This window comes from Rhagoletis pomonella, unplaced genomic scaffold (genome assembly GCF_013731165.1).
Source record: "Rhagoletis pomonella isolate Grant_MI unplaced genomic scaffold, Rhpom_1.0 Rhpom_scaffold_00004, whole genome shotgun sequence".
In the NCBI taxonomy this organism is placed as follows: Eukaryota; Metazoa; Arthropoda; class Insecta; order Diptera; family Tephritidae; genus Rhagoletis; species Rhagoletis pomonella.
In genome coordinates, this window is record NW_023458558.1 from 60548880 (window position 1) to 60574638 (window position 25759).

General features: G+C 37.0%; 2 protein-coding genes across 2 annotated transcripts in view; both read right to left on the reverse strand.

Annotated features, from left to right (window-relative positions):
* The window catches only part of LOC118737894 (cyclin-G-associated kinase), a 96751-nt gene that overhangs the window by 31279 nt on the left and 39713 nt on the right, over positions 1–25759 (reverse strand). The window lies entirely within an intron of this gene.
* LOC118737899 (glutamate--cysteine ligase regulatory subunit-like) lies at positions 21246–22677 on the reverse strand. The gene has a single exon (XM_036468712.1). The coding sequence runs from the start codon at positions 22380–22382 to the stop codon at positions 21585–21587; it is 798 nt and encodes a 265-aa protein (XP_036324605.1). The 5' UTR covers positions 22383–22677; the 3' UTR covers positions 21246–21584.

The window sequence follows — 25759 nt, forward strand, 5'->3', positions numbered from 1 at the left end:
TATTAGATCAACAGAAGCCAAATATAAAATTTTGGTATGTTTGTCTGTATGTTTGTAAGCGTATCACGCAAAAGCTAATGTATGGAATTAAATGCAGTTTTCACCGATGTACATATTGCTAGAGCTCTAATTGAAAATATAGAATCCATTTTTTTTTTGTTTTAGTTTATAGTCGATCATTATTCCTAGGTATTTGAACGTATTAACTTTTTCCAGTGCGTCGTTGTTTATATTTAGAGTTAGCAACGGACCGTTCTCAAAATTTCGCCTTGATATAACCACAAACTTAATTTTTTTTTATTTCCGTGTGGAAGGTTTTTCGCTAAAAAAAATTAAAACTTTTCGCTGTTGCTGCCAAAAAATTAAGAAATCTGAGACGTCACGTTTTACAATTTCATACAGTTCTCTTTAGAATGTATTTCACTAAACTACTAAACGGCTGCACCGACTTGGTTCATATTTGGCAACACCTTAAATAAATATTCTTACCAAAAATTTACTCGGAATGTAGCTCGGGATATTCCTAAAGTTCTTATACAGACTAAAACGTAAAAAAAAAAACAATATATCTCTAAAACCGATCTCGCTGGGGAACTGAGACTTAGCACTGATGCATATATTGCAAGTGCATTGGGAAAGGCTCCTTCCTTCCATACAAACTGAACTTCTCATATAGCTTATCTCTGGAACTGCTCACGCTAACGTTCTGAAACTCTACACAGCAACATATGTTATCAATACCGTAGTTATGGCGAAAAGTGGTAATTATTGGAAAGGCTGGATCGATATACATTTACGTAAACGCGCAAGTATCATTCGATTGGGAAACATTTTCTCCTAGATTTCTTAATCCCATTGAACTATTGTAACTTTGTCTTTAATTTTCAGTAAGGTAAAATTTATGTGAAAATTTTGAAGAATTTTTTTAAATGTTTCACAAATAATGGAGCTTTTCTTTTACGAGTTTCGCTAATAAACTGTCCTATCTACATACCTATTTGCATAAAATGATAGCCGTTTTCGTTGTTCGGAATAAACTCAAAAACCACTGAATAGAGTTCCGTCAGATTGTCGGAGGTTATCTTACATACATATATGGTCCAATTACATGCTACTAGAAAACTCGCTAGGTGGTGCTGGAGTAGAATTATTTATAAAAATCGTATTTATTAACCGATTTAGTTCAAATTTTAAATGTGAGCTATGTACCTGTATGATGGAAAATTCTTTTGATAAAAATTTACCCGATTAGTGCCGCTGGAGTTAATGTTGAAATTCATAACACGTATTCATTTTAAGGTAAGCAATGGTTTTGCAGAAAACTAATCCAATGGATGGCGCTGCAGCCGAAATGTATAGAAACCTCGTGTGGTTGGTCTGCTTTGGCCCTATGTTTAAGTTATACGAATTTAGTTTTCAGATGTCTAAATGAAGGATGGGGTTAAGTTTTTATGACGCCCTCATGCACGATCATGCGGTCCTGCATCTACCCTGAAATCAGTTCATAAATTTTACCACGAATTGTAAAAGTGGTGAATTTACAAGGAAAGATCACCGTAGGTATATCAACTGCTTCATTTGAAAGATACTTAAGAGATCACACTACTCATTTAGCAATGTACCGGAAAACTTTTCATCCTGTGGGAGAGCAAGAATTCTTGGCCCTCCTATAATAGAAAACGCACTTCTGTGCTCTTGAGTTTCCCTATAAGAATTTTTATTGGCATACGCATCGCACCAATGTTGAAGTTGCAAGATCATAGAAGAATATTACGCACGCTTGGCAGAGATCTCACAGGTGGAAATAAGACCAACGGTAATGCTCATGACACCGAGAGGGATTGGTATTCCATATGGTATCACAGCGTTACTATTATTGGCCTATGTGTGAGGAGGATACTGCGCCTTAGTGGTTTCAACTTAAATCAAAAAATTTTGACTTTACAGACTAATTTTGTTTTTAAACAATCTTTTTCATAGGCCAACGCAAAAGCTCTTATTTGGCGCCGCGAAGTAAGCGGGCATTGGCTAGTCTTTTATAAAAGCAAACAGACATTTTCTCAAAAATTGCACCTTTTGTCCGAATAATTCTTTTAATTTAGAAATTCAAGAAAATTGAAAATGTTGGTGTTGGTTGATTTTTCCGACAGGGTGGTAAGATGATTTATTTTGGAACGAATTTTCGTCATCCCTTGCCAAGTTTGCTTTCACTGAAGATGGCACAACGCCGAAACCGCTTTCTCTGCAAACCAAGCTTGACAAGGGATGACGGAAATTCGTTCCAAAATAAATCAAAATTTAACATTATTATTGAAAACCGTGTCGTTTCAGAAATAAGCTTTGTTTTTCATTAAGTTGAAAATAATTTGAGTTCCAATTTAATTTTAAGCTTCCAGTATAGCAAGATTTAAAAATAAAATTGAAAATAATTTATTTATTATAGGAAACTGAAAAATTCCAATTGAACATTGAATCCTCTGGTGGAAGAAAGTGTTAACTCACTAATGACTAATTTTACAACTGATTACGTTTAGAGCTAGCCATTAGAACTTTGACAGTTGTACGAGTTAAAAAAAGTGAGTTAACACCTTCTACCACTAAAGGTTTCAATAATATGACTTCCTATATGTAAAAATTATACTCTTAAGCCAAAGATTCTGACAAAAAGTTACGATCTTTGAGAAAATGTTTGTTTGCTTTTATAAAAGATGTTTAACATTTATTTATCAAAACACCAAACGAAAATTGTATGGAAAATTGTAGCGTAATAAGCGTAAATCCTAAACATTTTGAGAAAAATGTGTCTTCTTTTGAGAATAAATTTTTGTTTGTTTCTTCAAAAAAGTTATGTCTTTTTGCTTTTTATCAAAATTCTTCAATTTTAAAGATATGTATATTTAAACAAATGTCAAAAATTTAAAATCTCGTTCAAGGAATAACTAGAAATCTGAAAAATTTTAATAACTAAGTTCTATGTAAAGAAAAAATTAAAATAATTTATTTTCTCAAAAAAAAAAATACCAAACGAAATTTTTTGGTAAGTAGTAATATAAACCCTGTAAATTTGAAGAAAAAAGGTTGCCTTTGGTAGGACAAAGTTTTTTGTTTTTTCATAAAATCGTTTTATTTTTATCGTTTATCAACATTTTTCACTTTTATTGATCAATGGCAAAAAATAGGGTATAACCTTTGCATTAGCCACGTACGTAACGTACAAACTAAGGAAACTACAAGGTTTAAATTGCCACAAATCTATGTTTTTTTTACAAAATCTTAAAAAATTCTTAAAAAAAGGAAAATGCTATGGAAACTAAAAACAAATATGTTTTCATTTATTTTTCAAGCAGAAAAACATGTATTTTAATCTGAAATTAATTCTCAATACCATCGGACTGCCTGCATGATTTGAGATGGATCCAGTCATATATGTAAAAAGTGAAAAAATCTGTCAGGAAAAAAATATTTCAAACCAATGCGATTTGTATATACTAAAATTGTATAGCAGCTTTATAGCTTCTGTGGCTGAGTGAGTAGATGGTGCATACAACTACTGCGCTGGACCTGGGTCCAATCTCTGGTTCAAACAACATCTAAATTGGAAAGAACGTGTCCATTAGCGGTCGCTCCTCGACAAACAATGGCAAACCTACGAGTGTATTTATTTATGCCATGAAAAAATTTCTCATGAACAATTTAACAACAAATAACAAATAACAAAAATAAATTAGAGTGGAAAAACATTGAGATCATCGAAAAACATCACCATGTGAACACTTTTGAGTCACTGTTCATGACTACTTAGGAAAAACTTATGTTATTCATTCGTGTGTCTATTAGGTAGTTTTAAAAAGTATGTAAAAATAATAATTTTTATTGTTATAATTATAAGCATTAGTAGTAACTAATGTAAAATGTTATCACTCAAAAAGACTAAAAGTAGTAAGTCCACTGTAGATGTATTGGCGTACCTGCGTATGCGCTTTAATAATGTAGGTGATATAAATAAATACCATCCTCAAAAAAATACCCGTCTAAAATATTGCTTTTCATTTTAAAAACAAAAACAAACGAGTTGGTAAGTACTATAGAATAGAGATGGGCTCGGGGCTAAATATTTAATCCCGATCCCGCCCATCCCGAAATTCGATTTATAAGTCCCGACCCCGCCCATCCCGACGTTTTTCACAATTGTACCGCGGGTCCCGTGGGTCCCGATATCTATCTCTAAAGCAGATCGCTTTATTACCGGTAGTGCCCATGAACGAACGAATAAGATCACCCAGGACGGCATGCGAGAAAAAAGTATTTTTTTTGCAATGACGTCATTTTTTCGCCGCCATGTGAATGAAAAGGAACGAAACCATGTGTATGAATGAAACAACCGATTAAAAAATTACGTCATCAATTATTTATTTTTTTCTCAAATGCAATTACAAATACACGGTTGCCGTGCTGGGTGATCTGCTTAGTTCGTTCATGGGTAGTGCCAGCCATAGCCCGCCGGATGAAAAGCCTACCTGTAGCAAAAACAATGCCGTTGCCAGCAGCAACCATCCGCCAAAGAAGATGAAACCCTCAAACTCGTTTATGAGGCAGGAGCTGGATGTGTAGATGAACGCGATACACTTGCACTTTCTGAAACTGGCAAGGAGGAGGTGGTCAGAGATTCAGACTTGCAAGATAGCACGTGAGCTTTGGCCTGACTATAGCAGGAAAAGAACAGCAGAGCTGCTAAGTAGGTATATAGTAGATGTTATTAGGATTGTAGCGACTGCATGCATGCATGAATGCATGCCTATAGAATATGACTCCCATACAACGATACCTGCCGCAGCTTCCGAATAGACGGCAGCGAGGGAACGGTATTCCATTTCCTGTTTGAATGCCCAGGGCTGGCTTCCTCAAGGCATAAAGTTTTCGGGAAATACACAATTCGGCAGTTAGCGGATTTATCTAGGGCTACAATAAGCGATATTCACAAATTTATAAGCGGGTCAAAGTGGTTTGTTTGAACTGCACAAATGCTTGACAGGTAGGCTACGATAGAATAAAATTGTCCGCGAGAAGTGCAACAAAATGGTGTTACTATGCGCTAATTGATTCCTGAGGACAACTTGGAAGGCACTACAACCAACTATAGCTTAGTTTACAGCTCTCTAGGAAAATCTGAACAATTTTTTTCGTTATTTCTCTTGCTTGAAGGGCTGTCTGCAATTCTCAAGAAAAATCGCAAGAAATATTTTCCATTATTTCTGTCGCGAAAGAGTCAACTACGAAGCGTTTATGGGCGCTGTGGATTTACCAGATGGACCTGTAGAATCGCTGCAATGTGACTCTACATGAATTCGCTGCAGAGATCGATAGGTTAGCCCACTTTGCAATTGGGGACGGATCTGGGAGCACCTCGAAAGGATGAAAATCCAGAGATTCATCAACGCAATGAGGGATATGTATACCAAGTAAGAAATATGTGCGGATCCAACAAGAAACAGCGGCGCTCCTAAGTAGACCAGCTTATAAAGCCCATCGAGTACAGATAGAAACACCGGCGAAGACAAATGAAATGCTGAAGAACATTATCCAACTACTGGGCGAGAAAAAGATGGCTCTGTCAAATGCTTTAAATGTGGGAAGCCAGGCCACTTCGCCCGCGATTGCAGCGCAAGTTTCAACAGGAATAACAACTCAGCAGGACGCAAACTCCAGTCAGTTCTCCGTCTCGCGAATTGGCCAGAAAGCTTGCAATCTCACTTCGGTGGATATGTGAATGGGTAAGAGCGAGTGCTAACAGTGGATACTGGAGCGTCACATTCCATTAATCGACCTTACCTGGCCACTTTTTATGTGAAGCCACTACCTGAGGAAATGCACCCAAGGTTTTAGGTGAAGTTGCATGCAGGGTAATAATCAGCGGTGTGTCAACAATTTCATAGGGGCAGGCATTGTGGACGAAGTCATCATCGGCGTGGACTTCCTACTTGGCTAAGGCATGAAGATTGACCTTCAGGGAATGATGCTGATATATCGCGACAGGAAAGTGCCACTCTGGGTTGGTTACCACTACCAGCACTGCAGCAGACGGTTGATCTTAGACGAAGTCTCGAAGATTCCACCAGCAACAGAAGCGGTTAGTTGGGCAGAGGTTGGCAGTGATGGAGACGTAGTTGTTCCAATAGAGGAAGGAAGCGGTTCAGATGTGCAGGAGAAGCATACCTTTTCCGCCCACTCAGAGAAAAAGAGGTATTCGCCACGAGGACGTATTCATGGCAAGCCAAGCAATGCTTTCGGCAGGAAGAGAGCCACTGAACCACGTTGCAATACGCCGGTGGCTGGAAATGGAGGCGGCTGTGAAAGCAAAGGGCGCGCTTTGAAGTATCCAGGGAAAGGTCGTGGTCGGCAGAGGATGCAAAGGCAAGCAGTAAACCCAGAGGCACAGCTTGAGGTTAAACATGCCCGATCAATGAAGTTGATACCGCCGGACGGGCAAGAAGAGTGGGAGCCATGGAAGAGACATGGTGTGGTCACCACCAGTGGTCGGCAGAAGCACGGCCATTTGAGATGGTGCGCTCCCGGATATAAGCCGGAAGCAATGTCCAGTAACGGTTCGAGCCGAGAGGGTTTCCAGGAAGGTGATTTGGTGTTGTTGTACATGCCGCAGCGAAAGAAAGGCTTCATCTCCAAACAACAAAGTGGAAAGGTCCGTATAAGATTACCAAACGGCTGAATGACGTAGTGTATCGAATCAAAACCATTGGGAGACCGAGAACCAAGATGAAGGTGGTGCACTTGGAAAGGCCTGCAGCGTTTGGAACAGCAAGTGTGTCTGATCGAGTTGATTAGACTAAGGCCAAGGCCACGCAATGAGCGGCAAAGCGGCGAGCGGCTGAGCGCTCGAGATTAAAACATATGAAATACTATTGAAGTGGCCACGCACTGAACGGCAACGAGAACAACAAGAAAATTTTTGAGTATTTGATAAAAGATGTAAAATCGCGAGGTTTGGCTTTAAAATAATTATAATTTGGTACCTAAAGAGCCTGTCAAATTAAATTCTTGAATAGCACTACAACCTATTTGCTCAATTGTGACAAAGATGCAAAGCTGCAAGAAAATCATAAAAGATGTAAAAATGCCCGGACAACATCCTTTTTTAAATCGATCGGTAGAATTTGTATTTTTAGGTTTTTAAAACAGTGGGGTCATATTTCTCGTCTCAAAATCTATAATATATGTAATTATAATGGAACAGAAAGAAAAAATGTGGAATACATCCGATCGTTTTTGACGTAGAATACGTCTTACCTTACGATATGGAGGCTATGCTGAAATGTTGTAGTTGTAATTTTTAGAGCTTCACGAAAACGCTTATTGCACGAGCACTAATGAATCGATTCCAAAGAATGGTATGCCGTTACAAAGTAAAAATTTCAAACCTATCTACAGGTATATCTATGTAAGTAACCAATTCGGTTTCTGTTGTAAAAACAACGGTAAACATTGCCTTATTTTGGGGTCAATTTTGAGCCTTTAAAGTGCTCTAGCAACTTATGGTTGGCAGATATAACTTTCAGTTTCGGGATATAGGTTCTTTGGAGCAGTAGAAATATTATTGTGTACAAATATTATTTGAATTCAACAAATATTGAGCATTTTAAGGCAACATTTTTTCATTACCAAAATGCTCGAAAACCGCTCGAATAATTTTGTTTTTGTTTTCTTTAATCAAAAATTCAAGAATTTTCCTTTCGTTTGGTATATGAGAAGTATTGGTTGATATCTTCTATTTATGTTTATTTTATTCAAATATATGGGCATAAATGATTTTCCATACAAAATCACTTCGTCATCATTTTGCAAACACGTGCATACGTTGGAAGTGCCCACTGGGAAAATAGGTAAGCACCTTGCGAGGTAAGCCATGTTTTCTTTCAGTTTTTAGTACCAAAATTGTCATCATGGCCAATGTCATCTACTAGTAAAGGGCAAAATGAACACCTCCGAAGACACATTACGTTGTCAGTTGCAAAATAACGTGCAGCCGAAGTTATTTCCAAGCACCGAACTACTCCGAACGACTGCTCTGCATTACACGTAACTTACTTTGTAAAGCGGCTCAGAAGTATGTCTGATACCAAATGTACATTCTAAATTCATACTTACATAAGGCGGCCATGCCTTTGTAAAAGTAAGGGACGTTCGGCAGGGAAATGGTAATGACTGCCAGGTGAAGAGTAAGTTGCTAATAAGGTATTATTACGTGCTCCTAATTCCCACTGGGTGAGGGAAGGCGACAAAAAGTATGTATATGTATGTGCGTAAGTACATATTTCGGCTTTTGATAAACAAATGGAGCAATATTTATAACCTAATCACAGCGTATATACATATGTATGTATGTATGTATGTATGTTGATTGCAGTTAATGTGGATCTGTTTCTATTCCAATCTATGTATGTCTATACATATTTATTATGCATATATGTACATACATATATGTATGTATGAACACATGTATGCACAATAGCGAAAACTTTTTGAAGTGAAACAACACCTAGAAAAAGACCAATCCAAGAATAAAAGTAAAGGTGAGTACGTACATAGATAAAGAAAAGGATACAGGCAAAGGTAAAAATAAAAAATAAAACAAAGTTGCCCAAAGATAGAGGCAAAAATGAAGACCAAGATAAATTTAAACACTTTACTTATATAAGGGCAAAGTTGAATATGTATATAAAGAATATGATAAACATAAAAATAAAAACAAAGATAAATATAAAGAAAAAGATGAGGATGAGAATACCGATAAAAGTATAGATGAAGGTAGAGGAAGAAGGATTAAAGTAAAGTTAGTTGTAGAGAAAAGGATATAGATAGAGACACAGAGACTCAATCTGGGAACTATTTCGGGATTTTAGAGAGTTTCAGGATCCTCGGGACTTATCGATACAATAATCGATATTTTGTCAGTTTTGTGATCGATATTGATTATCGATTTTGTTATCGAAATATTTATCGATATTGTTATTGATTTTTCTATCGAATTTTTCAGAACTTATCGATGTAATGATCGATTTTTTATCGCTTTTGTTATCGATATTTTTTACCCATTTTTTTATCGATATTTTTATTGATTTTGTAATAGATTTTGTTATCGACGTTGTTATCGATTTTTCTATCGATATTTTTATCGATTTTGTTATCGATATTTTTATCAGTTTTGTTATCGATATTTGTATCGATGTTGTTATCGATATTTTTATCGATTTTGTTATCTATTTTGCTGTCGATATTTTCACGATTTTGTCATCAATATATTTATCGGTTTTGTTACCGATATTTTTAATCGATTTTGCTATCGATATTGTTGTTCCTTTTGTTATCGATATTTTTATCGGTTTTATTGGCAATAATTTGATCGATTTTGCTATCGGTGTTGTAACCGCTTTTTATGTCGATATTTTTATCGATTTTGTAATCGACTTTGTTATCGATTTTGTAGTCGGTTTTGTGATAGATTTTGTAATAGATTTTGTAATCGATTAAGTTATCGATTTTATTATCGATATTTTTATCGATTTTGTTATCGAATTTGCTATCGATTTTGTTATCGATATTTTCATCGAGTTTTTATCGATTTTGCTATCGGTATTATCGTTTTTTTTTTCTTTATTTATTTATTTTTTTCTTAGTGTGTGCTTTCGTTTTTGACTTGGATGTGCGCTTAACTATACCACGTATTCTACATTTAAATGTAGCGGCTGTACCTCCGAAGACGAAGGTCCTGGACTGTTCCTTTTTTAGTGTTTTTTTGCGAAGCACACTATTTTAGGTATATTTTTGCAAGGTCGAAAATTAGTTGTGGCTTAATGGCAATCTTTTTTCTTTAAAGAGAATCTCATAAGCTTTCCGACCCGTTTTGAGGTATATCAAACTTTCGCTTCTACCGAATGTACTACGATTAATTCGCTAAGAGTGTTCAAAACTGTGCTGGCTTTCTTAGGTATGCATCGACACACACACATATTTACTATACATACATGTATCTATTTATTTTATTACGGGTTCTTATTAATTATGCCACTTGTAAAAGACTAATTATGATATCGCACTTATATTTTATTCAGATATACATTCATACTAGAGCATTAAATCCCGAAGCATTTTATCAACTCCGAACTATTTTATCAATCACGGGATTTATTGGAAGAAAAATATAGAGAAATAAATGTATATTTTTATCAAATAAGACCTAAGGGTACGTTCACACAGAAAGCGGGGCCGAGCCGAGCAAAGTGAAGCTTTCAAATTGCTGTAGCTATATGAAAGTGTCCATAGAGCAAGCTTTTTCATAAGCGTTTTGGAGCTGAAAGCAAAGCCGTTTTCGATTTTGAATTTTCTATTTAATTTTTAAGCTTCATGACGCTGCTGCAAACAAAATAACAAAATATTCAAATAAAAACGAGTTCTACAACTAATATTTTGAATAAAATTGAGCAAATACTTTTGCCACTTTTCATTGACGGTAAGTTTTATGGTATCATTGCAGACGAGTCCACGAGAAAAGCTCCGCTTCGCTTCGTTCACTGTGAACACCAGCAGCTTCGCTTTGTTCCGCTTTGTTTCGCTCGGCACCGTTTCATTAAAAAAAAATACAACATACAGAGAGATCGATTACATTTTACAAATGTTTTACATGTTTTGAGAAGTGTAGTTTTTCGCACGTTCTGAAATTTACTTCCGAGTCCACATGACTCAAGTTCACTTTGAATCCGATTTCTTGTGCTCTGTATTTCTCGTTTTTCGTGTCAAATCCACTTTAATTAAGTTCTTCGTTTTCAATTTTACCTTCACTCAGATTCTAGAACCTGGGCTCGAATCGTCACAACGATATCATTTTACCAGTCACATGTTTTTTGCAGTTTTCGGATTATGACATACATACGATGTGAACGTACTCTTTACCCCATTCAGCTTATACGACTGAAATATTACGTAATTTTCTTTCGTATGATTTTCGATCCGTGAACGGATGTTACGATTCGAGCCCTGCCGAATTATGTAAATAAATCAATAAAAATCTCGGGAACCCGGAGCTGGGAACTCGGGCTTTCGGGGCCGGGATCCCGGGATTGAATGCCCCATATATACATAAATCACACAAGTTTACGTACATAAATACGTATGTACATATGTATGTTAGATCATGTATGGCATTGTTGAAATTTCACAATAGCGAATGAGTAATCAAAACTAGAAATGAATGACATTATTTCTTACATATGAGATTAAGTCTGTTCGACAAGCTGATAATTATTGCAAATCATCACAAATTATCAGGTTTTGGCAATTTTTTTTTTCGCGTACGCAAAAAACTTATAAAGTAGGGGAAATTGAGAGCGCAAAGTTGCTAGATTCTACTGGAAACATTTTTACCAGTAGCATTTTGACAGCAATAGTTGTGTTCATGTAAAAATTATCCAGTAACTTGCCATCAACTTTCCAGTAACTTAATTTCAGAGAATTCGCTCTTATCGAAAGAGTATTCGAAAAAGTACGTGAACGCAAACCCAGTAATAATTTGCAAGTTTCATGAACAGCTGATAAATTCGTTGTTTATTCGCATTATTATCTTCCCAATTTCAACAATAAAAAACTTACAAAAACATTCCTTATTAGTTTCAATTGCATATTGGCAAATTGTTAAAAGGAAAAATTTATCCAGTAAAAATTTAGTAAAAACTTGCAAATTCAGCTCAATTCCCTCTCAATTTCTCCTACTTCGCAGGGCGCCGCCCCTTATAACCACAAATGTGTGTCTCGGTAACTCATTCATCAATTTCTACCAAACTCGGTGCACTTAATAACCTCAGTACACAAGAAAGAAATTCGTTTCAAGTCGGGCTAAAATTACACCCACTTCCCGTTTAACGGCAAATTTCAGACATCCGAAAACTCCGATATTTCAATAACTTAGTTAATAGTTACAACAATATCTTAACAATAAATAAAACTGCTATAGACTTTTATGAATTGGGCGTGGCACCGCCCACTTTATGACTACAAGGTGTATCTCGGTAACCACTTTATAGATTTCTACCAAACATGGTTCATTTATTTCATTAAGTCTTATTCAGTTTATTATCGAAAACGATTGAAATCGGGATAAACCCCCCTGTTTATCATGCAAATGTAGTTTAGAGAATGTTGAAACGACGATATTTGATACCTGTGCCGGGTATATAAAATTCGTTTTCGCCCGAACTTACACCTCTTTACTTGTTTTTAGTATCAATTAAGCAGTAAAGAAGTATAAGTTCTGGTGTAACCGAACTTTATATACCCGGCGCAGGTATCAAATATCGATCATTGAACCAAGTTTGATATAAATCGATAAAGTAGTTGTAGAGACACACCTTTGTAGTCATAAAGTGGGTGATACCACGCCCAATTACTAAAAGTCTATAGCAGTCTTCTTTATTGTTAAGAGATTGTTGTAACTATAAACTTGAACTAAATTAGCGTTCTCAGTTATTGAAATATCGGAGTTTCGTACTATTTCTGAAATTTACCGTTTACAGGAGACGGGTGTAATTTAGTCCGAATTTTCAACGAATTGGTTTTCCGTACCAACGTGATTAAGTGCAACGTAGAAATTGATAAATCGGTCATAAGGGGGCGGCGCCACGCCCATTATCCAAAAATTTATAATAATCTAATTTTCTACTCAGGGGTTATTGTTTCGGCCCCCTAACTTTCAAGGTTTTTCCTATATATATACTGTATAACAAATTATACTCTCAACGCTAACAAAATAATTAGTAAGTTGCTTTAAAAAGTGGATATGTGGATCATCCGGTTAAGTTATTCTCTCTAGCTCCAAAGCACCTCCATTTAAAAACCTGGCTGCAGTCGACAATGAGCAAAAATAGTTCAATTGTTTATTACTTTGTCTTTAGGTATGTGTCTTTTCTAAGCGTACAACGAAAGTTTTATATCACAGAACCAATCTGAGATTATTGATAAAACTATAGACCGGTTGGGTGAACAGCCAAGACGTTTACTTCATAAGTGTGACAAAACAAAATCAAGTAATACATATATTTAGCATAAATGAATATACCAGCATAAAAAATCTGCATACTCAAAATGTTTAATACGTCCTCATATTTATACATACCTATGTATATAATTTAAGAGAAGATATTTCGCTGCAAAGCAATGATTATAAATTATTAGTTTACCTTACAAAATTGCGGAGGAATATTACAGAGTATACGGAAAAAAGTTTATTTTTTACATTTTTTATTTTGAATAACGTCTGGTCCGGCTATTTGGTTTACTATACAGGTATGTAGAGCTATGAATTTAAAAAATACATCAGGGTTTAATTGAGATATTCGCTTTTGACCACTATGTTTTGTACATTTCCCAGTACTGCAAAGATTTTGACTGCCATTTAACTGGGAGTGGCCCGCGTGCGCTGGGTTTGGGTCCCGCCACGTTAAAACCCTGCCCAATGAAAGAAAAAACACATGCCTCGGATGATACCCCCTTCTTTTGATGACGATCACGGCAAACATGGGAAGGACTATGATTTTAGGGTATGCACTTGGAATATCCGGACCCTTAATCGGGATGGTGCCTCTGCCCGGCTGGTTGATGTCCTAGGGAAAATAAAGGCTGACATCACCGCCATCCACGAAATGCGATGGACGGGGCGAGGAAGGTAAGCGTGGAGCCTTGCGACGTGTACTACAGTTGCCACGTAAAGGAGTACAATTCGGTGTTGGATTTGTGTTGGGAGAGAGACCGGCGTTCACTCTAGTGGACGAAAGTCTAGCCACAATCCTCATCAAAGCGAGATTCTTCAACATCTCATTCATATGTGCCAATGCCCCGATGGAAGAGAGGGACGAGGCATCCAAGGCTCTCTTAGCTTAGAGCGTACATATTAGCTGAGGGTGATCGACTTCGCCGGGGCCCGAAACTTGGCAGTATGTATTACTGGGTTCTAGCATAAAAAGATCCTTCAAGCTACATGGATGTCTCCACATCGAAAAACGGGAAACCAAATCGAGGATGTTGTGATAGACGGAAAGCATGCTTCCATGTTTTAAATGTACATACGTACACTCCGAGGGCCAAACATCGACTCGCACTACTATATTGATGCATCCAATATACGACCCAACCTCGGAGCAGCAAAAAAAAGGGCCCCCAATTATCCAAGGAAAGTTCAACGTCGAAAATCTGCAATCAAAACAGACGGCCAATGGATTCGGCGCTCGACCCTCACACCTGCTGTGAGAGAGCACTCTTCAACAAACCGACTTGCGCGATCAGTGGAACCACATTTCCCGCTCATTACTGGTACGATGACGAGTGTCAGAAAATGCTTGAAATGCTGGCCGATAGAAAAAACACCCGAAATTTTTAGCAGAGAGTTGAGCGACTTACGGAAGCTTTCAAGACTCTTGTAGGAACAACCATGGCGACCTAGTGACCGATGTCCAGAACGTACTCAGATTATGGAGGGAACACTTTTCGACCCTTTTGAATGGCAGAAGCACTGAAATAAGTGGAGAAGACGAACCCGAGGTCCCAGTCGATGACGATGGAGTCGATATCCCAGCGCCTGACTATAACGAAAAGTGCCAAGGATGCTTGAGCTGAGCGCCTGTCAGCTGAGCTATTTAATTACGATTGCAAGGAGGTAATAAGGTGCATGCCCGACGACTGGAATTCAAGTGCGCTCTGCCCAATCCACAAGAAAGGCGACCCCGCCATGCGTGCCAACTACCGCGGGATCAGCCTTCTAAGCATAGCTTGCAAGGTCTTGTCTACCATATACCAGGTATTCACAATACGCCAAATCTTGGAAAAGACCCGCGATCGGCACTCACCACCTATTTGTCGACTTTAAAGCCGCTTTCGACAGCACTAAAGGAGTTTCCTATATGCCGCTATGTCTGAATTTGGCATCCCCTCAAAACTCATACGGCTGTGAAAAATGACGTTGAGCAATACCACCAGCTCCGTCAGAATTGGAAAAGACCTCTCCGAGCCGTTCGCCACAAAACGGGGTTTCAGACAGGGCGACTCCCTTTCATGTGACTTCTTTAATCTGATGTTGGAGAAGATAATAAGAGCTGCAGAACTGAACCGCTCAGGAACAATTTACTACAAGAGCGTGCAATTGCTGGCTTATGCCGATGACATCGACATCATCGGTAACAAAAACCGCGAAGTCTGTTCTGCCTTTTCCAAGTTGGATAGGGAAGCAAAGCGAATGGGTCTGGTGGTAAACGAGGACAAGACGAAGCATCTCCTGTCATTAAACAAACAATGAGCACATTCGCGCCTTGGCACTCAAGTCACTTTTGACAGTTATAATTTCGAGAAAGTAGAGAATTTCGTTTACTTGGGAACCAGCATTCACACCGATAATAATGTCAGCATGGAAATCCAACGCAGAATCGCTTTTTCCAACAAGTACTACTTTGGACTGAGTAGGCAATTCAGGAGTAAAGTCCTCTCTCGACGTACGAAAACCACACTATAACTCACTCATCATGCCCGTGCTGGTAAATGGCGAATTAAAATACAGCGGCTCAACTGGCTTGACCATGTCGTTCGAATGGACACCGACGCCCCACCTCTGAAAGTATTCTGGCTTCACTTGGCATTTCCAATTGGCGTCAGTTGGCCAAATCGCTTTGGCGGTTACAGGGCCAAATAAGAAGAAGTAGAAGAGAATCTATAACCTTATCAGTCACACAGTGTTATAATCCCGACGAAATCCTTGACGGTGGTACCGGGAGGGGAACGGTACATGACGGTAGGAAGTTTAGTTTGGGTTAAAGTCTCACACTGACGGGGTTAGGCTTTCGATGCTTCCTCCTCGTAGAATAAACAGTAAAAAGTTAACAATTTAAATCGACGAATAGTTTTATATCAACTTTTGAGAACTTCTGTTTATTTGTTTTTTGTACAACAAATGGTTACAATAATTTTAAGCTATAATAAACAATTTTTTAGTAAGTTATTGGTTTTGATTTTTTTTTGTATGGGTCGCCCCCCCTAAATTTCGTTCTGGCTACGCCCATGGGCAGCCTACTTACCAAACTTCGTTGAGATATCTCAATTGTTGCTCAAGTCAAGCGAACGGACCACTTCTCTACTTCTTTTGAGCATTTATGTATACCAGTGATTCCCAAAGTGGGCCAGTTGTACCCCATGGGTCCACGGGAGACTCGACAGGCATCAACGTTAGCATGTAAAAAATATGGTCGTCCACGAGTTGCAACTGGGGACACGAAAATTTATCTGGCTTCGATAGTAAAAACCAAAATGGTTGCTTGTTAGCCTATTTATTTAACTTTAATTTTTTTTAGCGGTGTATAGTGCTAGTGAACTTACCGCCACTTTGTGTCATCATACGTGGGAAAGCCTTAAAAGCCACCTGTAGACTAAAAAGAAACGGATGTTGATATAACACTGAGTGAGGCGATACAGAAGTTGCCGGCGGCAGATTTTTAAGCACTTGCGTCTTTTCAATGCTACAGGATAGTAGGCCACCATTTCCTTTGTCGACGAGATTCTAGAGAGAGAGAGAGAGAGATGAGGGGGAACGCTGCTTTAATTCTAGCACTGAGTCCGCACTCGTACACTGCCTAATCTTCAGTGATGGCTCCAAAACTGACTGAGGGTTAGGATCTTAAGTATTTTTCGAAATTAATTGATATGAGCTTCAATTTTTCTCTTGGGGAATATGCTTCGGTCTTCCAGGCTGAGGTATTTGCAATCCCCAAAACCATAGACTACGTGGTGGAAAATAGGTGGAAGGGAAGGAGGTTACGTCTGCAGGTACAGACAAGCTGCACATGTTTGCTACATTATGTTTGTAAAGATAACGAGCTTGCTTTACACCGGGTGCCGGGAATCTCAGGAGTACCTGAAAATGAGACATCTGACCCTATGGCCACAGTTGGCTTAGACCAGGCACTGCTCGATCCGCAACCAGTTATAGCACTCCCCACTTCGATCACGAAGACACCATCAGAAACTGGGTGGATACTTCGCTCAGCAATAACTGGGAGCCAACGAGTGATGCAGGTGGGCAAAACTCATGTAGCCTTCAATCTCAGATGGTCTATCTAGTTTTCTCCTCTCACTGAGAAGAGCGGACTGCTGACTGGTCACTTCACATGCACCGTTGCCAGGTTGACGTTTTTAACGTCATTTGGACGTTTTTTATACCCTGTTGACGTTTGGACGTTTTTTGTGTAAAAAATGACGTTTTTTAAACTTCCCAGTAATTTTTCTTTGTTACTAAATCTTATAAGTAGAACTGATTTTGAATTATTTTCTTAATAAATCTTTACAATCTTTGTGTTTTGCTGCAGCTGCTTCCTCCAAAGGTTTTTTTTTGGATTCTAGGACTTAGGATCCCTTGTTCAAAGGCTGGTTGTGTAAACACTTGAGGTTACGAGGCTTGCTGTAATGATGCAATTGCACATTAAAAGCCAAATCAGGTAGAGCCGATCTACTGCAGTATGCACGCTCGCAAAAGCATCAAAAAAGCTGTGCAGCATAAAACGTCAGAAAAAAGTAGGCGACTTTTTTAAGACTTCATTGAAAATGTACTGAACGCAAAAAAAGACTGAAATATTAGGTCCATTCAAGGTACATTGAACAGGTAGTATCAGTAGAGCAGCTGATTTGATTTATTTTCAAATTATTTGGTCTCGAAAATGTCAAATATTTTTAAATTTTTCTCACAAAAATTCTGAATTGTTAAAATCCATTTGCATGTGAAACCTTTTTCCATACAAAACAAGCGATTGAATAGCAGCTTTTGGAACGTTCGCCCAACTCAGCAGCACGACCGCTGATTACTGGGCCTTGCAAAGGATGGATCAATGCTTCGAGAAGCAAAAAAATTTACTAGGAAAGAAAGTTGCATCAATTTTTATTTTTTCCAATTTCAATTTTTTATTTTTTATAATTTTTTGTATTTCACATGGCACGCTTTGATTTAGAAGAAAAAAATTCAGAACAGTTCTTGACACTTTCGATACCAGAAGCAACAACAAAATACACGCAAATGTTGTTTTTGCTCTACTGATACTACCTGTTTAATGTGCCTTGGGTCCATTCAATAAGTTTCCAGTAAGTACTTGCAGCGAGAGCGTAAAAGAAAAATAGAGTAAAATTGAGGGCAAGGGAAAATTTTCAGAAAAAGTTATTGAACGCAAAACTAGTAAAAACTTGCAACTTAAGCCATTTTGACACTTTCTGACGGTTAAGTTTTGACGCGCAATTTTCTTTTTAATTGGGAATAGTTCATAAGTCATAAAAGTAAAAATATATACAATAGATTTAAATTTTTTATCCATATTTTGATTTCACTAATTATGTTTCATCAAATCATCCTCTTAAACAGTTTGTTTACATTTGAGTTTGAAACATAACCTTACTTTTGGACTCCTGCAAATTCCTGCTAGTAAAATTTTTACTTGCAGAAATTTCCAACGCTCTCGGATTCGCTCCCTCTTGCAAATATTTTGGGTAATTGAATGCATTTTCAGTAAAAACTTGCAAGTACTTGCATATTCTTTTTAATCGTTTCAGCCATTCGTTTTGTGTTTAGGTTTTGTCATATATGTAATACTTCTATATTGGTAGTAAGCTAAGGTTGGTGTTATGCAGAAATTTTGTTTGGCAAACTGCGTGCAATTGTTGTTGCAGCAAACTCGGAGAGAGCGAGTTTGGCGACTCTCACAGCAAACTAATTTTGTTTGGTCAAACTGCAGCAAATTCGGTGTTGTCATATACAAAAATTTTAAATTGTGCGCGTTATGTACATCTGAAATTCTTATTTCGTGTTGGCAATAGCCATGAAAACCATAATGAACGTGCAACCCTGTGCCAAACTCGACATAACCACCTCCGAGCAAACTAAGCAGCCGCCATTTAATTTGGCAAACAAAAGTTTGTCTGCATAACACCGACCTAACATCTCAATGTGTAAGCATTCCGAAATCAAAGCGAGACAGTCTAGTACTGTTTTTGTCAATGCATTGTGTACTTGAGTGCCGTTTTTGTAAATGCGTCGTGTACATGCATGAACGAAAGACACAAGATCACGTAAGAACAAGAGAGTGAAAAAAGTCGATTTTTTTAGCGGGTTCTACGCCATCTTGTTTCACTGGAAAACTAGCGAAAAGTAAACAAAGCAAAGAAAACAACGAAAATCAAAATTAGCCAAAATTATTGTCAGCCACTTTAAACGCACAATTTAGGTAAAATGATGCAACAAAATGCTTTAAAATGTGTTGTCATGTTGAATTAACTCTTCTTTACTTGAATAAAAGTGTAAAATAGTGGTGCTTGTGATGTAAACAAACGCTCAGCTGACGAACCCGCTTTCGCAAACTTTTTTCTCAAAACCAGTTACAAATACAACGTCGCGTTCTTACGTGATCTTGTATTTTTGGTTCATGGTGTACATGTTTATTTATAAACGTATGTGTTCCTTTTCTTTCGTACGTGTTTATTGATATATCTGTACTGTAGTGTTTTCGGACGGTACTAGCTCTTACTGCCAATATAGGAGTATTACATATATGGGTTTTGTATGTACATTAGAAAAATCGGTAGTTTTTCCATTGCAATTTTAAAATCTATTATATTTTAAGACGTCCTCCAAAAATGGAGTTATAATATGAATAAAAATTGTTTCTTAAAGATATTTTTTGAAGAAATCCCCTCAAATGACAAAATGGTTTAAGCTTAAAAACTTTACATAAAAATATTAAAAAAAGAAATTAAAAAAAATTTGAACGCAATCGTAATAATGAGATTTTTGATGCTGTTTTTATTAACTTTTTTCAAAGATTGGTATAAGAAAAACTTGAATAACTTTACCTAAACTCTTCCGATTTAGACTTGTGAGGTATAATTGGGAAGGTATTTTCTCACCCTTTTTATTCATTTGCCAATAAGTTCATTCAAAGGATGAAAGAGAAAGGTGGGATGAAGGAACATCATTCAAAGTTGAATTCAGATGTGTTGGTATTTGAAAAAAAAAAATGGAACACGAATGACTTTTTTTGGACAGAAATGAAAATAGTAATAGTTTTGGCCTAGTTATATAAGTTTTTCGTATATCAATCTTTGAAAAAAGTAGAAAAACAGCATCAAAAATCTCATTATTACGATTCTGTTGAAAAGATTTTTAAATATTTTTATGCAGATTTTTTAAGCCTAATCTGTTCTGTCATCTGAGGGACCTTTTCTCAAAAAGTTCTTTAAGAAACTATTTTTATTCATAAAAAACTCCATTTTTGGAGGTATTTTCAAATCGGTCCAGCTCGCTTAAATCTTAATGTTTTTCCGAAATATTTTTTGGACGTCTTAAAATATAAAAAATTTTGTAATCCCGGGGGAAAAACCGCCACTTTTTTTGGTGATGCAGTCTAATGTACATAAATATGTTAATACAAACGCTTAACTTACAGCTGTTAAGTATCTCTTGTTATTTACTTATTTATATATAAGAGGCTTATTATTTCTCGACTGTTTTAAAATTTAAATATTCATTCAATCTTAAAACAAAAGTTTAATATTTTATAACGTGCTATTTTCCTATAAACTCATATTCAACAATAAATAATCCTTATTGATATATCATTACCTTAATATAGAAGGCCCTATCCCACATCGTCGCTGAAATGCCAAAAAGCCGTAACTAGCTAAAATTTTTATTGCATAAAACGATGTAGAGGCTTATAATTCGATGAAATGCATAATAATCAATGGAGTGAATTTTGAATTTTTTGTTAGTAACCTTTCCATACTAAGGAAACGATATGTAGATAGACATTTACATAAATATGTATATTACTGTTTTTAGGAGGGAAAAGCAAACAAAAACTTGGTCCAATTAAAAATTTTTTATTGTTTCATTTTAGTTAAAATCCAAACATAAAACCCATTCGAAAACTAATACAATTTAACAATTTATTTATTATAAAATTGTTTCTGTTTATGTACACTTTTTAAGACATTTGATCTTTTGAGTTAGTTCGTTAGCCTGTAAGCGCACATTGCATGATCACATCACCCCAATATAGCTTTAGTTACATTTAATTACTTCCTATAAATTTATATGCTTTTGGGTTGTTTTTAGCATATCCGCAATAAAAGTACAAAAAAGGTTATATATAAATGTTAATTAGACAATCGTGTATAACAATATGTAAGTACAATGTTAGGATTCGCAAGCTACTCCTTCCGTATATTTTCATATATGTATACATATTATGTATATCTTAATTTTTATGATGCATTGTGTATTATAGTTTGCAGTGATAAAGCTTGGCGCGCTGATCCTATAAGGCCATCTATTCCCTTTACTACATATTTGATTTTTTGTTAATGATATTAACGGCGGAGCCATACCACTAACGCAGCCACTTTGACGGAATTACACTTCCTTCTTGCCAGCAACACACACACACATTTAACTCCTACTATTGCATTCCACCCGCTTCGGTTGCTTTTGCAATAAGTTACAGAATTCAGACGACTGCACTTTTATTCGTTTGATCATGTTTGCTAGCGCCGAGAATGTAGCCCTTTGCGGTAATAACACCACGACAACGCACATGAACTTGATAGCGCAGTGCCCAATCTACCTGGTAATCGGGAACAATAAACTGGTCATCGGGCAACAACACTTCTGGATCGCTGTGTGTCAGCAGCTGTATATCATGCTTGGTACAATAGTCTTTCAAAGCCGGTGGTACCACACAACAGGATTCTAAATTTATTTGTGCTATCGTCGGATGAACAATGGCAGATGCATTCAATTGCCCCAATTCTTCTATGTCCAAATCGGCAACACCCAATTGAGTTATTTGTTTTTGCTGTGCAAATTTTTCCAGTGATGCCCAAAGCTGTCTTAATTGATATACTTTTTCATTACTATTCTTTTGTACACTCTCATTTTTTGCATGATATGCAAGCACTAAATTGTCCACGTGCTCTACCTTGAGTACCTGCAGCAGTGTGCTTATCGCTTGTTCAATATACACACTGGAATTTTTGTTTAAAAATAGTTTCGCACCAATACTAATTTCTGAGCGGTCGTTTTCAGTTAACTTCTGCTTTAATTCTTCTGTCGCTCGTAGTACACGACCATCCGCTTCGATTAATTCAACTTCTGCAGCCGCTTTTTGGCATTGTAAGGTCAAACGCAAGCCGTGCAGGACCTCCTCCGTCGATTTTCCACCTAATTGGTTGTTCATGTTAAGAATATTTCCAGTACTAATAATGACATTGTGAAATTTGTCATTTGATGTAATCGCTGGAATCATTGTGACCACTGAATCTGTTATCTATGGATAATTAGTCAGAGTATGTAGGTTTATATTGTATGTGAAATACGCGTTTGCCTGCTCTTGCTTTGTTGTTCCAAGGTACGCTTCGCTGAATCGTCTATACTTTGAAACACACGTTTATGCTTTTTATATGCGGATACAATCGTTAATTTGATATAACGAGATGAATAACAACAAAATTCAATAACCGCACACAATTTGCTTAAAATTAGTTTTACACAGCAAATGAAAAAATCAAATGAACCAAGACGAATGACAACCGGAACTGTCAAAGTCAAGTACTAAAAGGTAGGGCTGCCAGGTAGTGTTGCCGCGAAAATTTTTAGTGGTAGCCACATTTCTTTTAAAAAAGGGCAAAAGAGTGCTAAAAAGTCGTTGTGGCTAAAATTGGTAGCTAAAATTTTTTTACTTAGGTCGGTGTTATGCAGACAAATTTTTGTTTGCCAAATTAAATGGCGGCTGCTTAGTTTGCTCGGAGGTGGTTATGTCGAGTTTGGCACAGGGTTGCACGTTCATTATGGTTTTCATGGCTATTGCCAACACGAAATGAGAATTTTGTGTATAGCAACAATTGTCTAAAATTTTTTGTATATGACAACGCCGAATTTGCTGCAGTTTGACCAAACAAAATTAGTTTGCTGTGAGAGGCGCCAAACTCGCTCTCTCCGAGTTTGCTGCAACAACAATTGCACGCAGTTTGCCAAACAAAATTTCTGCATAACACCGACCTTACATATACATAAACAAGTATACACGCAAACATTCCCTACTTGAAAAGGACATTTTAGACTGACCGATTCTCAAAACGTTCAAACAAAAACCAATACACATGAAAAACACTGTAAAAATTTCCCCACAATTTGAAGGCACCCTGCAAAAATCGTTGGACCATGTGACCTATTTGTGGTATTTTGGAGTACTTACAAAAATGCTCCTCTGTAATGCTGTAGCGGACCAACTCGTGTCTCTGCACCATTTTATTGTTACCCCGATCACTGCTCGTGTTTTAACGAAATGTCATTGAAGTTGAGCATTTGAAAGCACATTTTCATGTCTGGCTGTAGCTGAACGTGTAGAGATTCTCGATGTTAGTTGTTAGCTCCCAGCATGTTCGGGTTCAAATACCGAAAGAGGCAACATGTAATTTTTTATTTTTGTTTTTGGTTTTTATTAATTGCGAAAAAGCATCTGTGAAATGAAGAACAAAAGCGTGTACAAACGAAAAAGCAAATCAACAACGTCATTGTTAATATGTTGGAGTAGTTTTGTGCTACTCTGATGTAATGCAGAGATGGAGTATATGGTCCTGCCCTAGGACATCGCAATGTTAATTGGACCATATTTTTTATAAGAATTGTGGTTAATTTTGGAGTACTCCGTGGCCCTTAGGGAGTACTCTTTACATGCATGCATGGAGTAGTCGCGATTTTTGCAGGGTACGTAATTTTATGTGGAGTTTTTGCTTTTCTTGAGAGCTGCATACAGGCCTTTATGGTTAAAAGAATTCAAGTTTTTTATTGAATTTTTGGTTTAAAATTTATTTTTTCCTTTTCCGTAGGGTTTTTGCACATTTTCTTCTGCGTGAGAATTGATCGTAATATATACGGATCTAAATAAGAGACTGGAACACGGCTGTTTGTCAAAAGCATACGATTTCGAACTCGCGTAAATGTACATTTGCTAAGTCGACGTTCAGACACGAAAACTTTTGTTGCGGAAACTCGAAGCTTGCTGTGGAGAGAGACGAGGAAAGGGGACGGGTACCGAGTCGCCCGTACTCGGGAAACACGCTTTGTGCTCTCGTTCGTCTGAGTAATTCAAGTTGGCGATTCACAGCTGACAACAACAATAGCGTACAAAAGAGTTTCTGTGTGTGAATGCAAAGGGCAACACCAAAAGAGAAATCGCCGATAATAAGAAACTCGAGTTTCCGTGTTTGAACGCAGCCAACGCAATGAAACGCAGCCAACATCTGTTGATGTCACTGAAGCCTAAAAGGCAACAACAAAAATGTAAACAAACAAAAGGGAATGTCAAAAAAAGCAGTCACTGACAACGCCCATGATTCAACAACTACAGGTTGTAGCAATCGTACAAAAACAACATTTACCGTTGGTATGAACTCCTTGTGTCATCACCATCTTTTTTATCTATTCATATTCGTGTGTATATGTATACCCTGCATACCAGGATTTCATAGAATTCTGAAAGGTTTCACAATTTTTTTAAGAATTTTCTTTAAGAAATCGTACAGAAATTTCTTTACTAGTTCTTGTCAACCGCCTCATATGTTTTTCTTTACAGATTTCTAAAAGAATCGTAACAAATTCCCGACACTCTTAAAGATTTCGGGAGCATTTGTTTGCAGGGTATATATATACGTATATGTGTATCTGTACGCGGATATGTAAATATAGCAAAACAGACGATAATTTGACACAAGCGTGCTCATAAGAAGAAGCATAGCTTCTATCGCTATCACCTGTAATTGATGCGCCTTGGACAACGCCGTATTGTGTTTGCTGCGGCATTGACTGCCAATATTAGCAGTAACAGCTGATTTTAAAAACTGTCACTGCCACTGCCACTGCGCTATTGTGTTTTGGCCTTAAATGCTATAGCATGAACGCTCTTCGAAAACACATGTTCTCAGTATATCCAGTAAACAAACTTAGCTATTTTTTTTTCGCCAAGTTTGGTCCCCATAAAGGACTAGTGTTGCAAGCAACGTTTTTTCGGCAATTAGGGTGTTGTGCAGCTATTTAATGTGGTGAAAATTATTTAAGCACTGGGGAGATTTATTCACATGGAATTGGAGATTGGGCTAATAGATTTATTTTAAATAAATTGTGAATCTGCGAAAATATCTTTTCAGCAGATGAATATACTTTTTAACCTTTTTTCCGAAAATTTACATACAGGCTCGAAAATATGCGAGTAACATTAGGTTTGTATAGTAACTTCTCCAGTAAAACATTGCAGCGAGAGCGTAAAAGCAAAATAGAGCGTAAAATTGAGAGGAAGAGAAAACTAGCAGAAGAGGTTACTGAACACAAAACTAGCAAAAACTTGCAAGAGAACAGTTGTTGCACTGCTTTGACAATCTGCTGTAAACATTTTACTATTTATAAATCACTTTTAAACTCTTTGCTTTACACACAAGCACTTACACTGTCCAGTACATCATTAATATTATGATTTCCACTCATTTTACTTTTGTTTGTGCCAAGGCGAATCAATATAAGGTGATAGCAGGAGTACAAAAACAAAAATTTACATGTATTTTGTTTTTGCTTTGGCGGCATAAACTGTCAAAACCTGTAAGTGTGAGTAGAAATTCAAACAAAATTTTT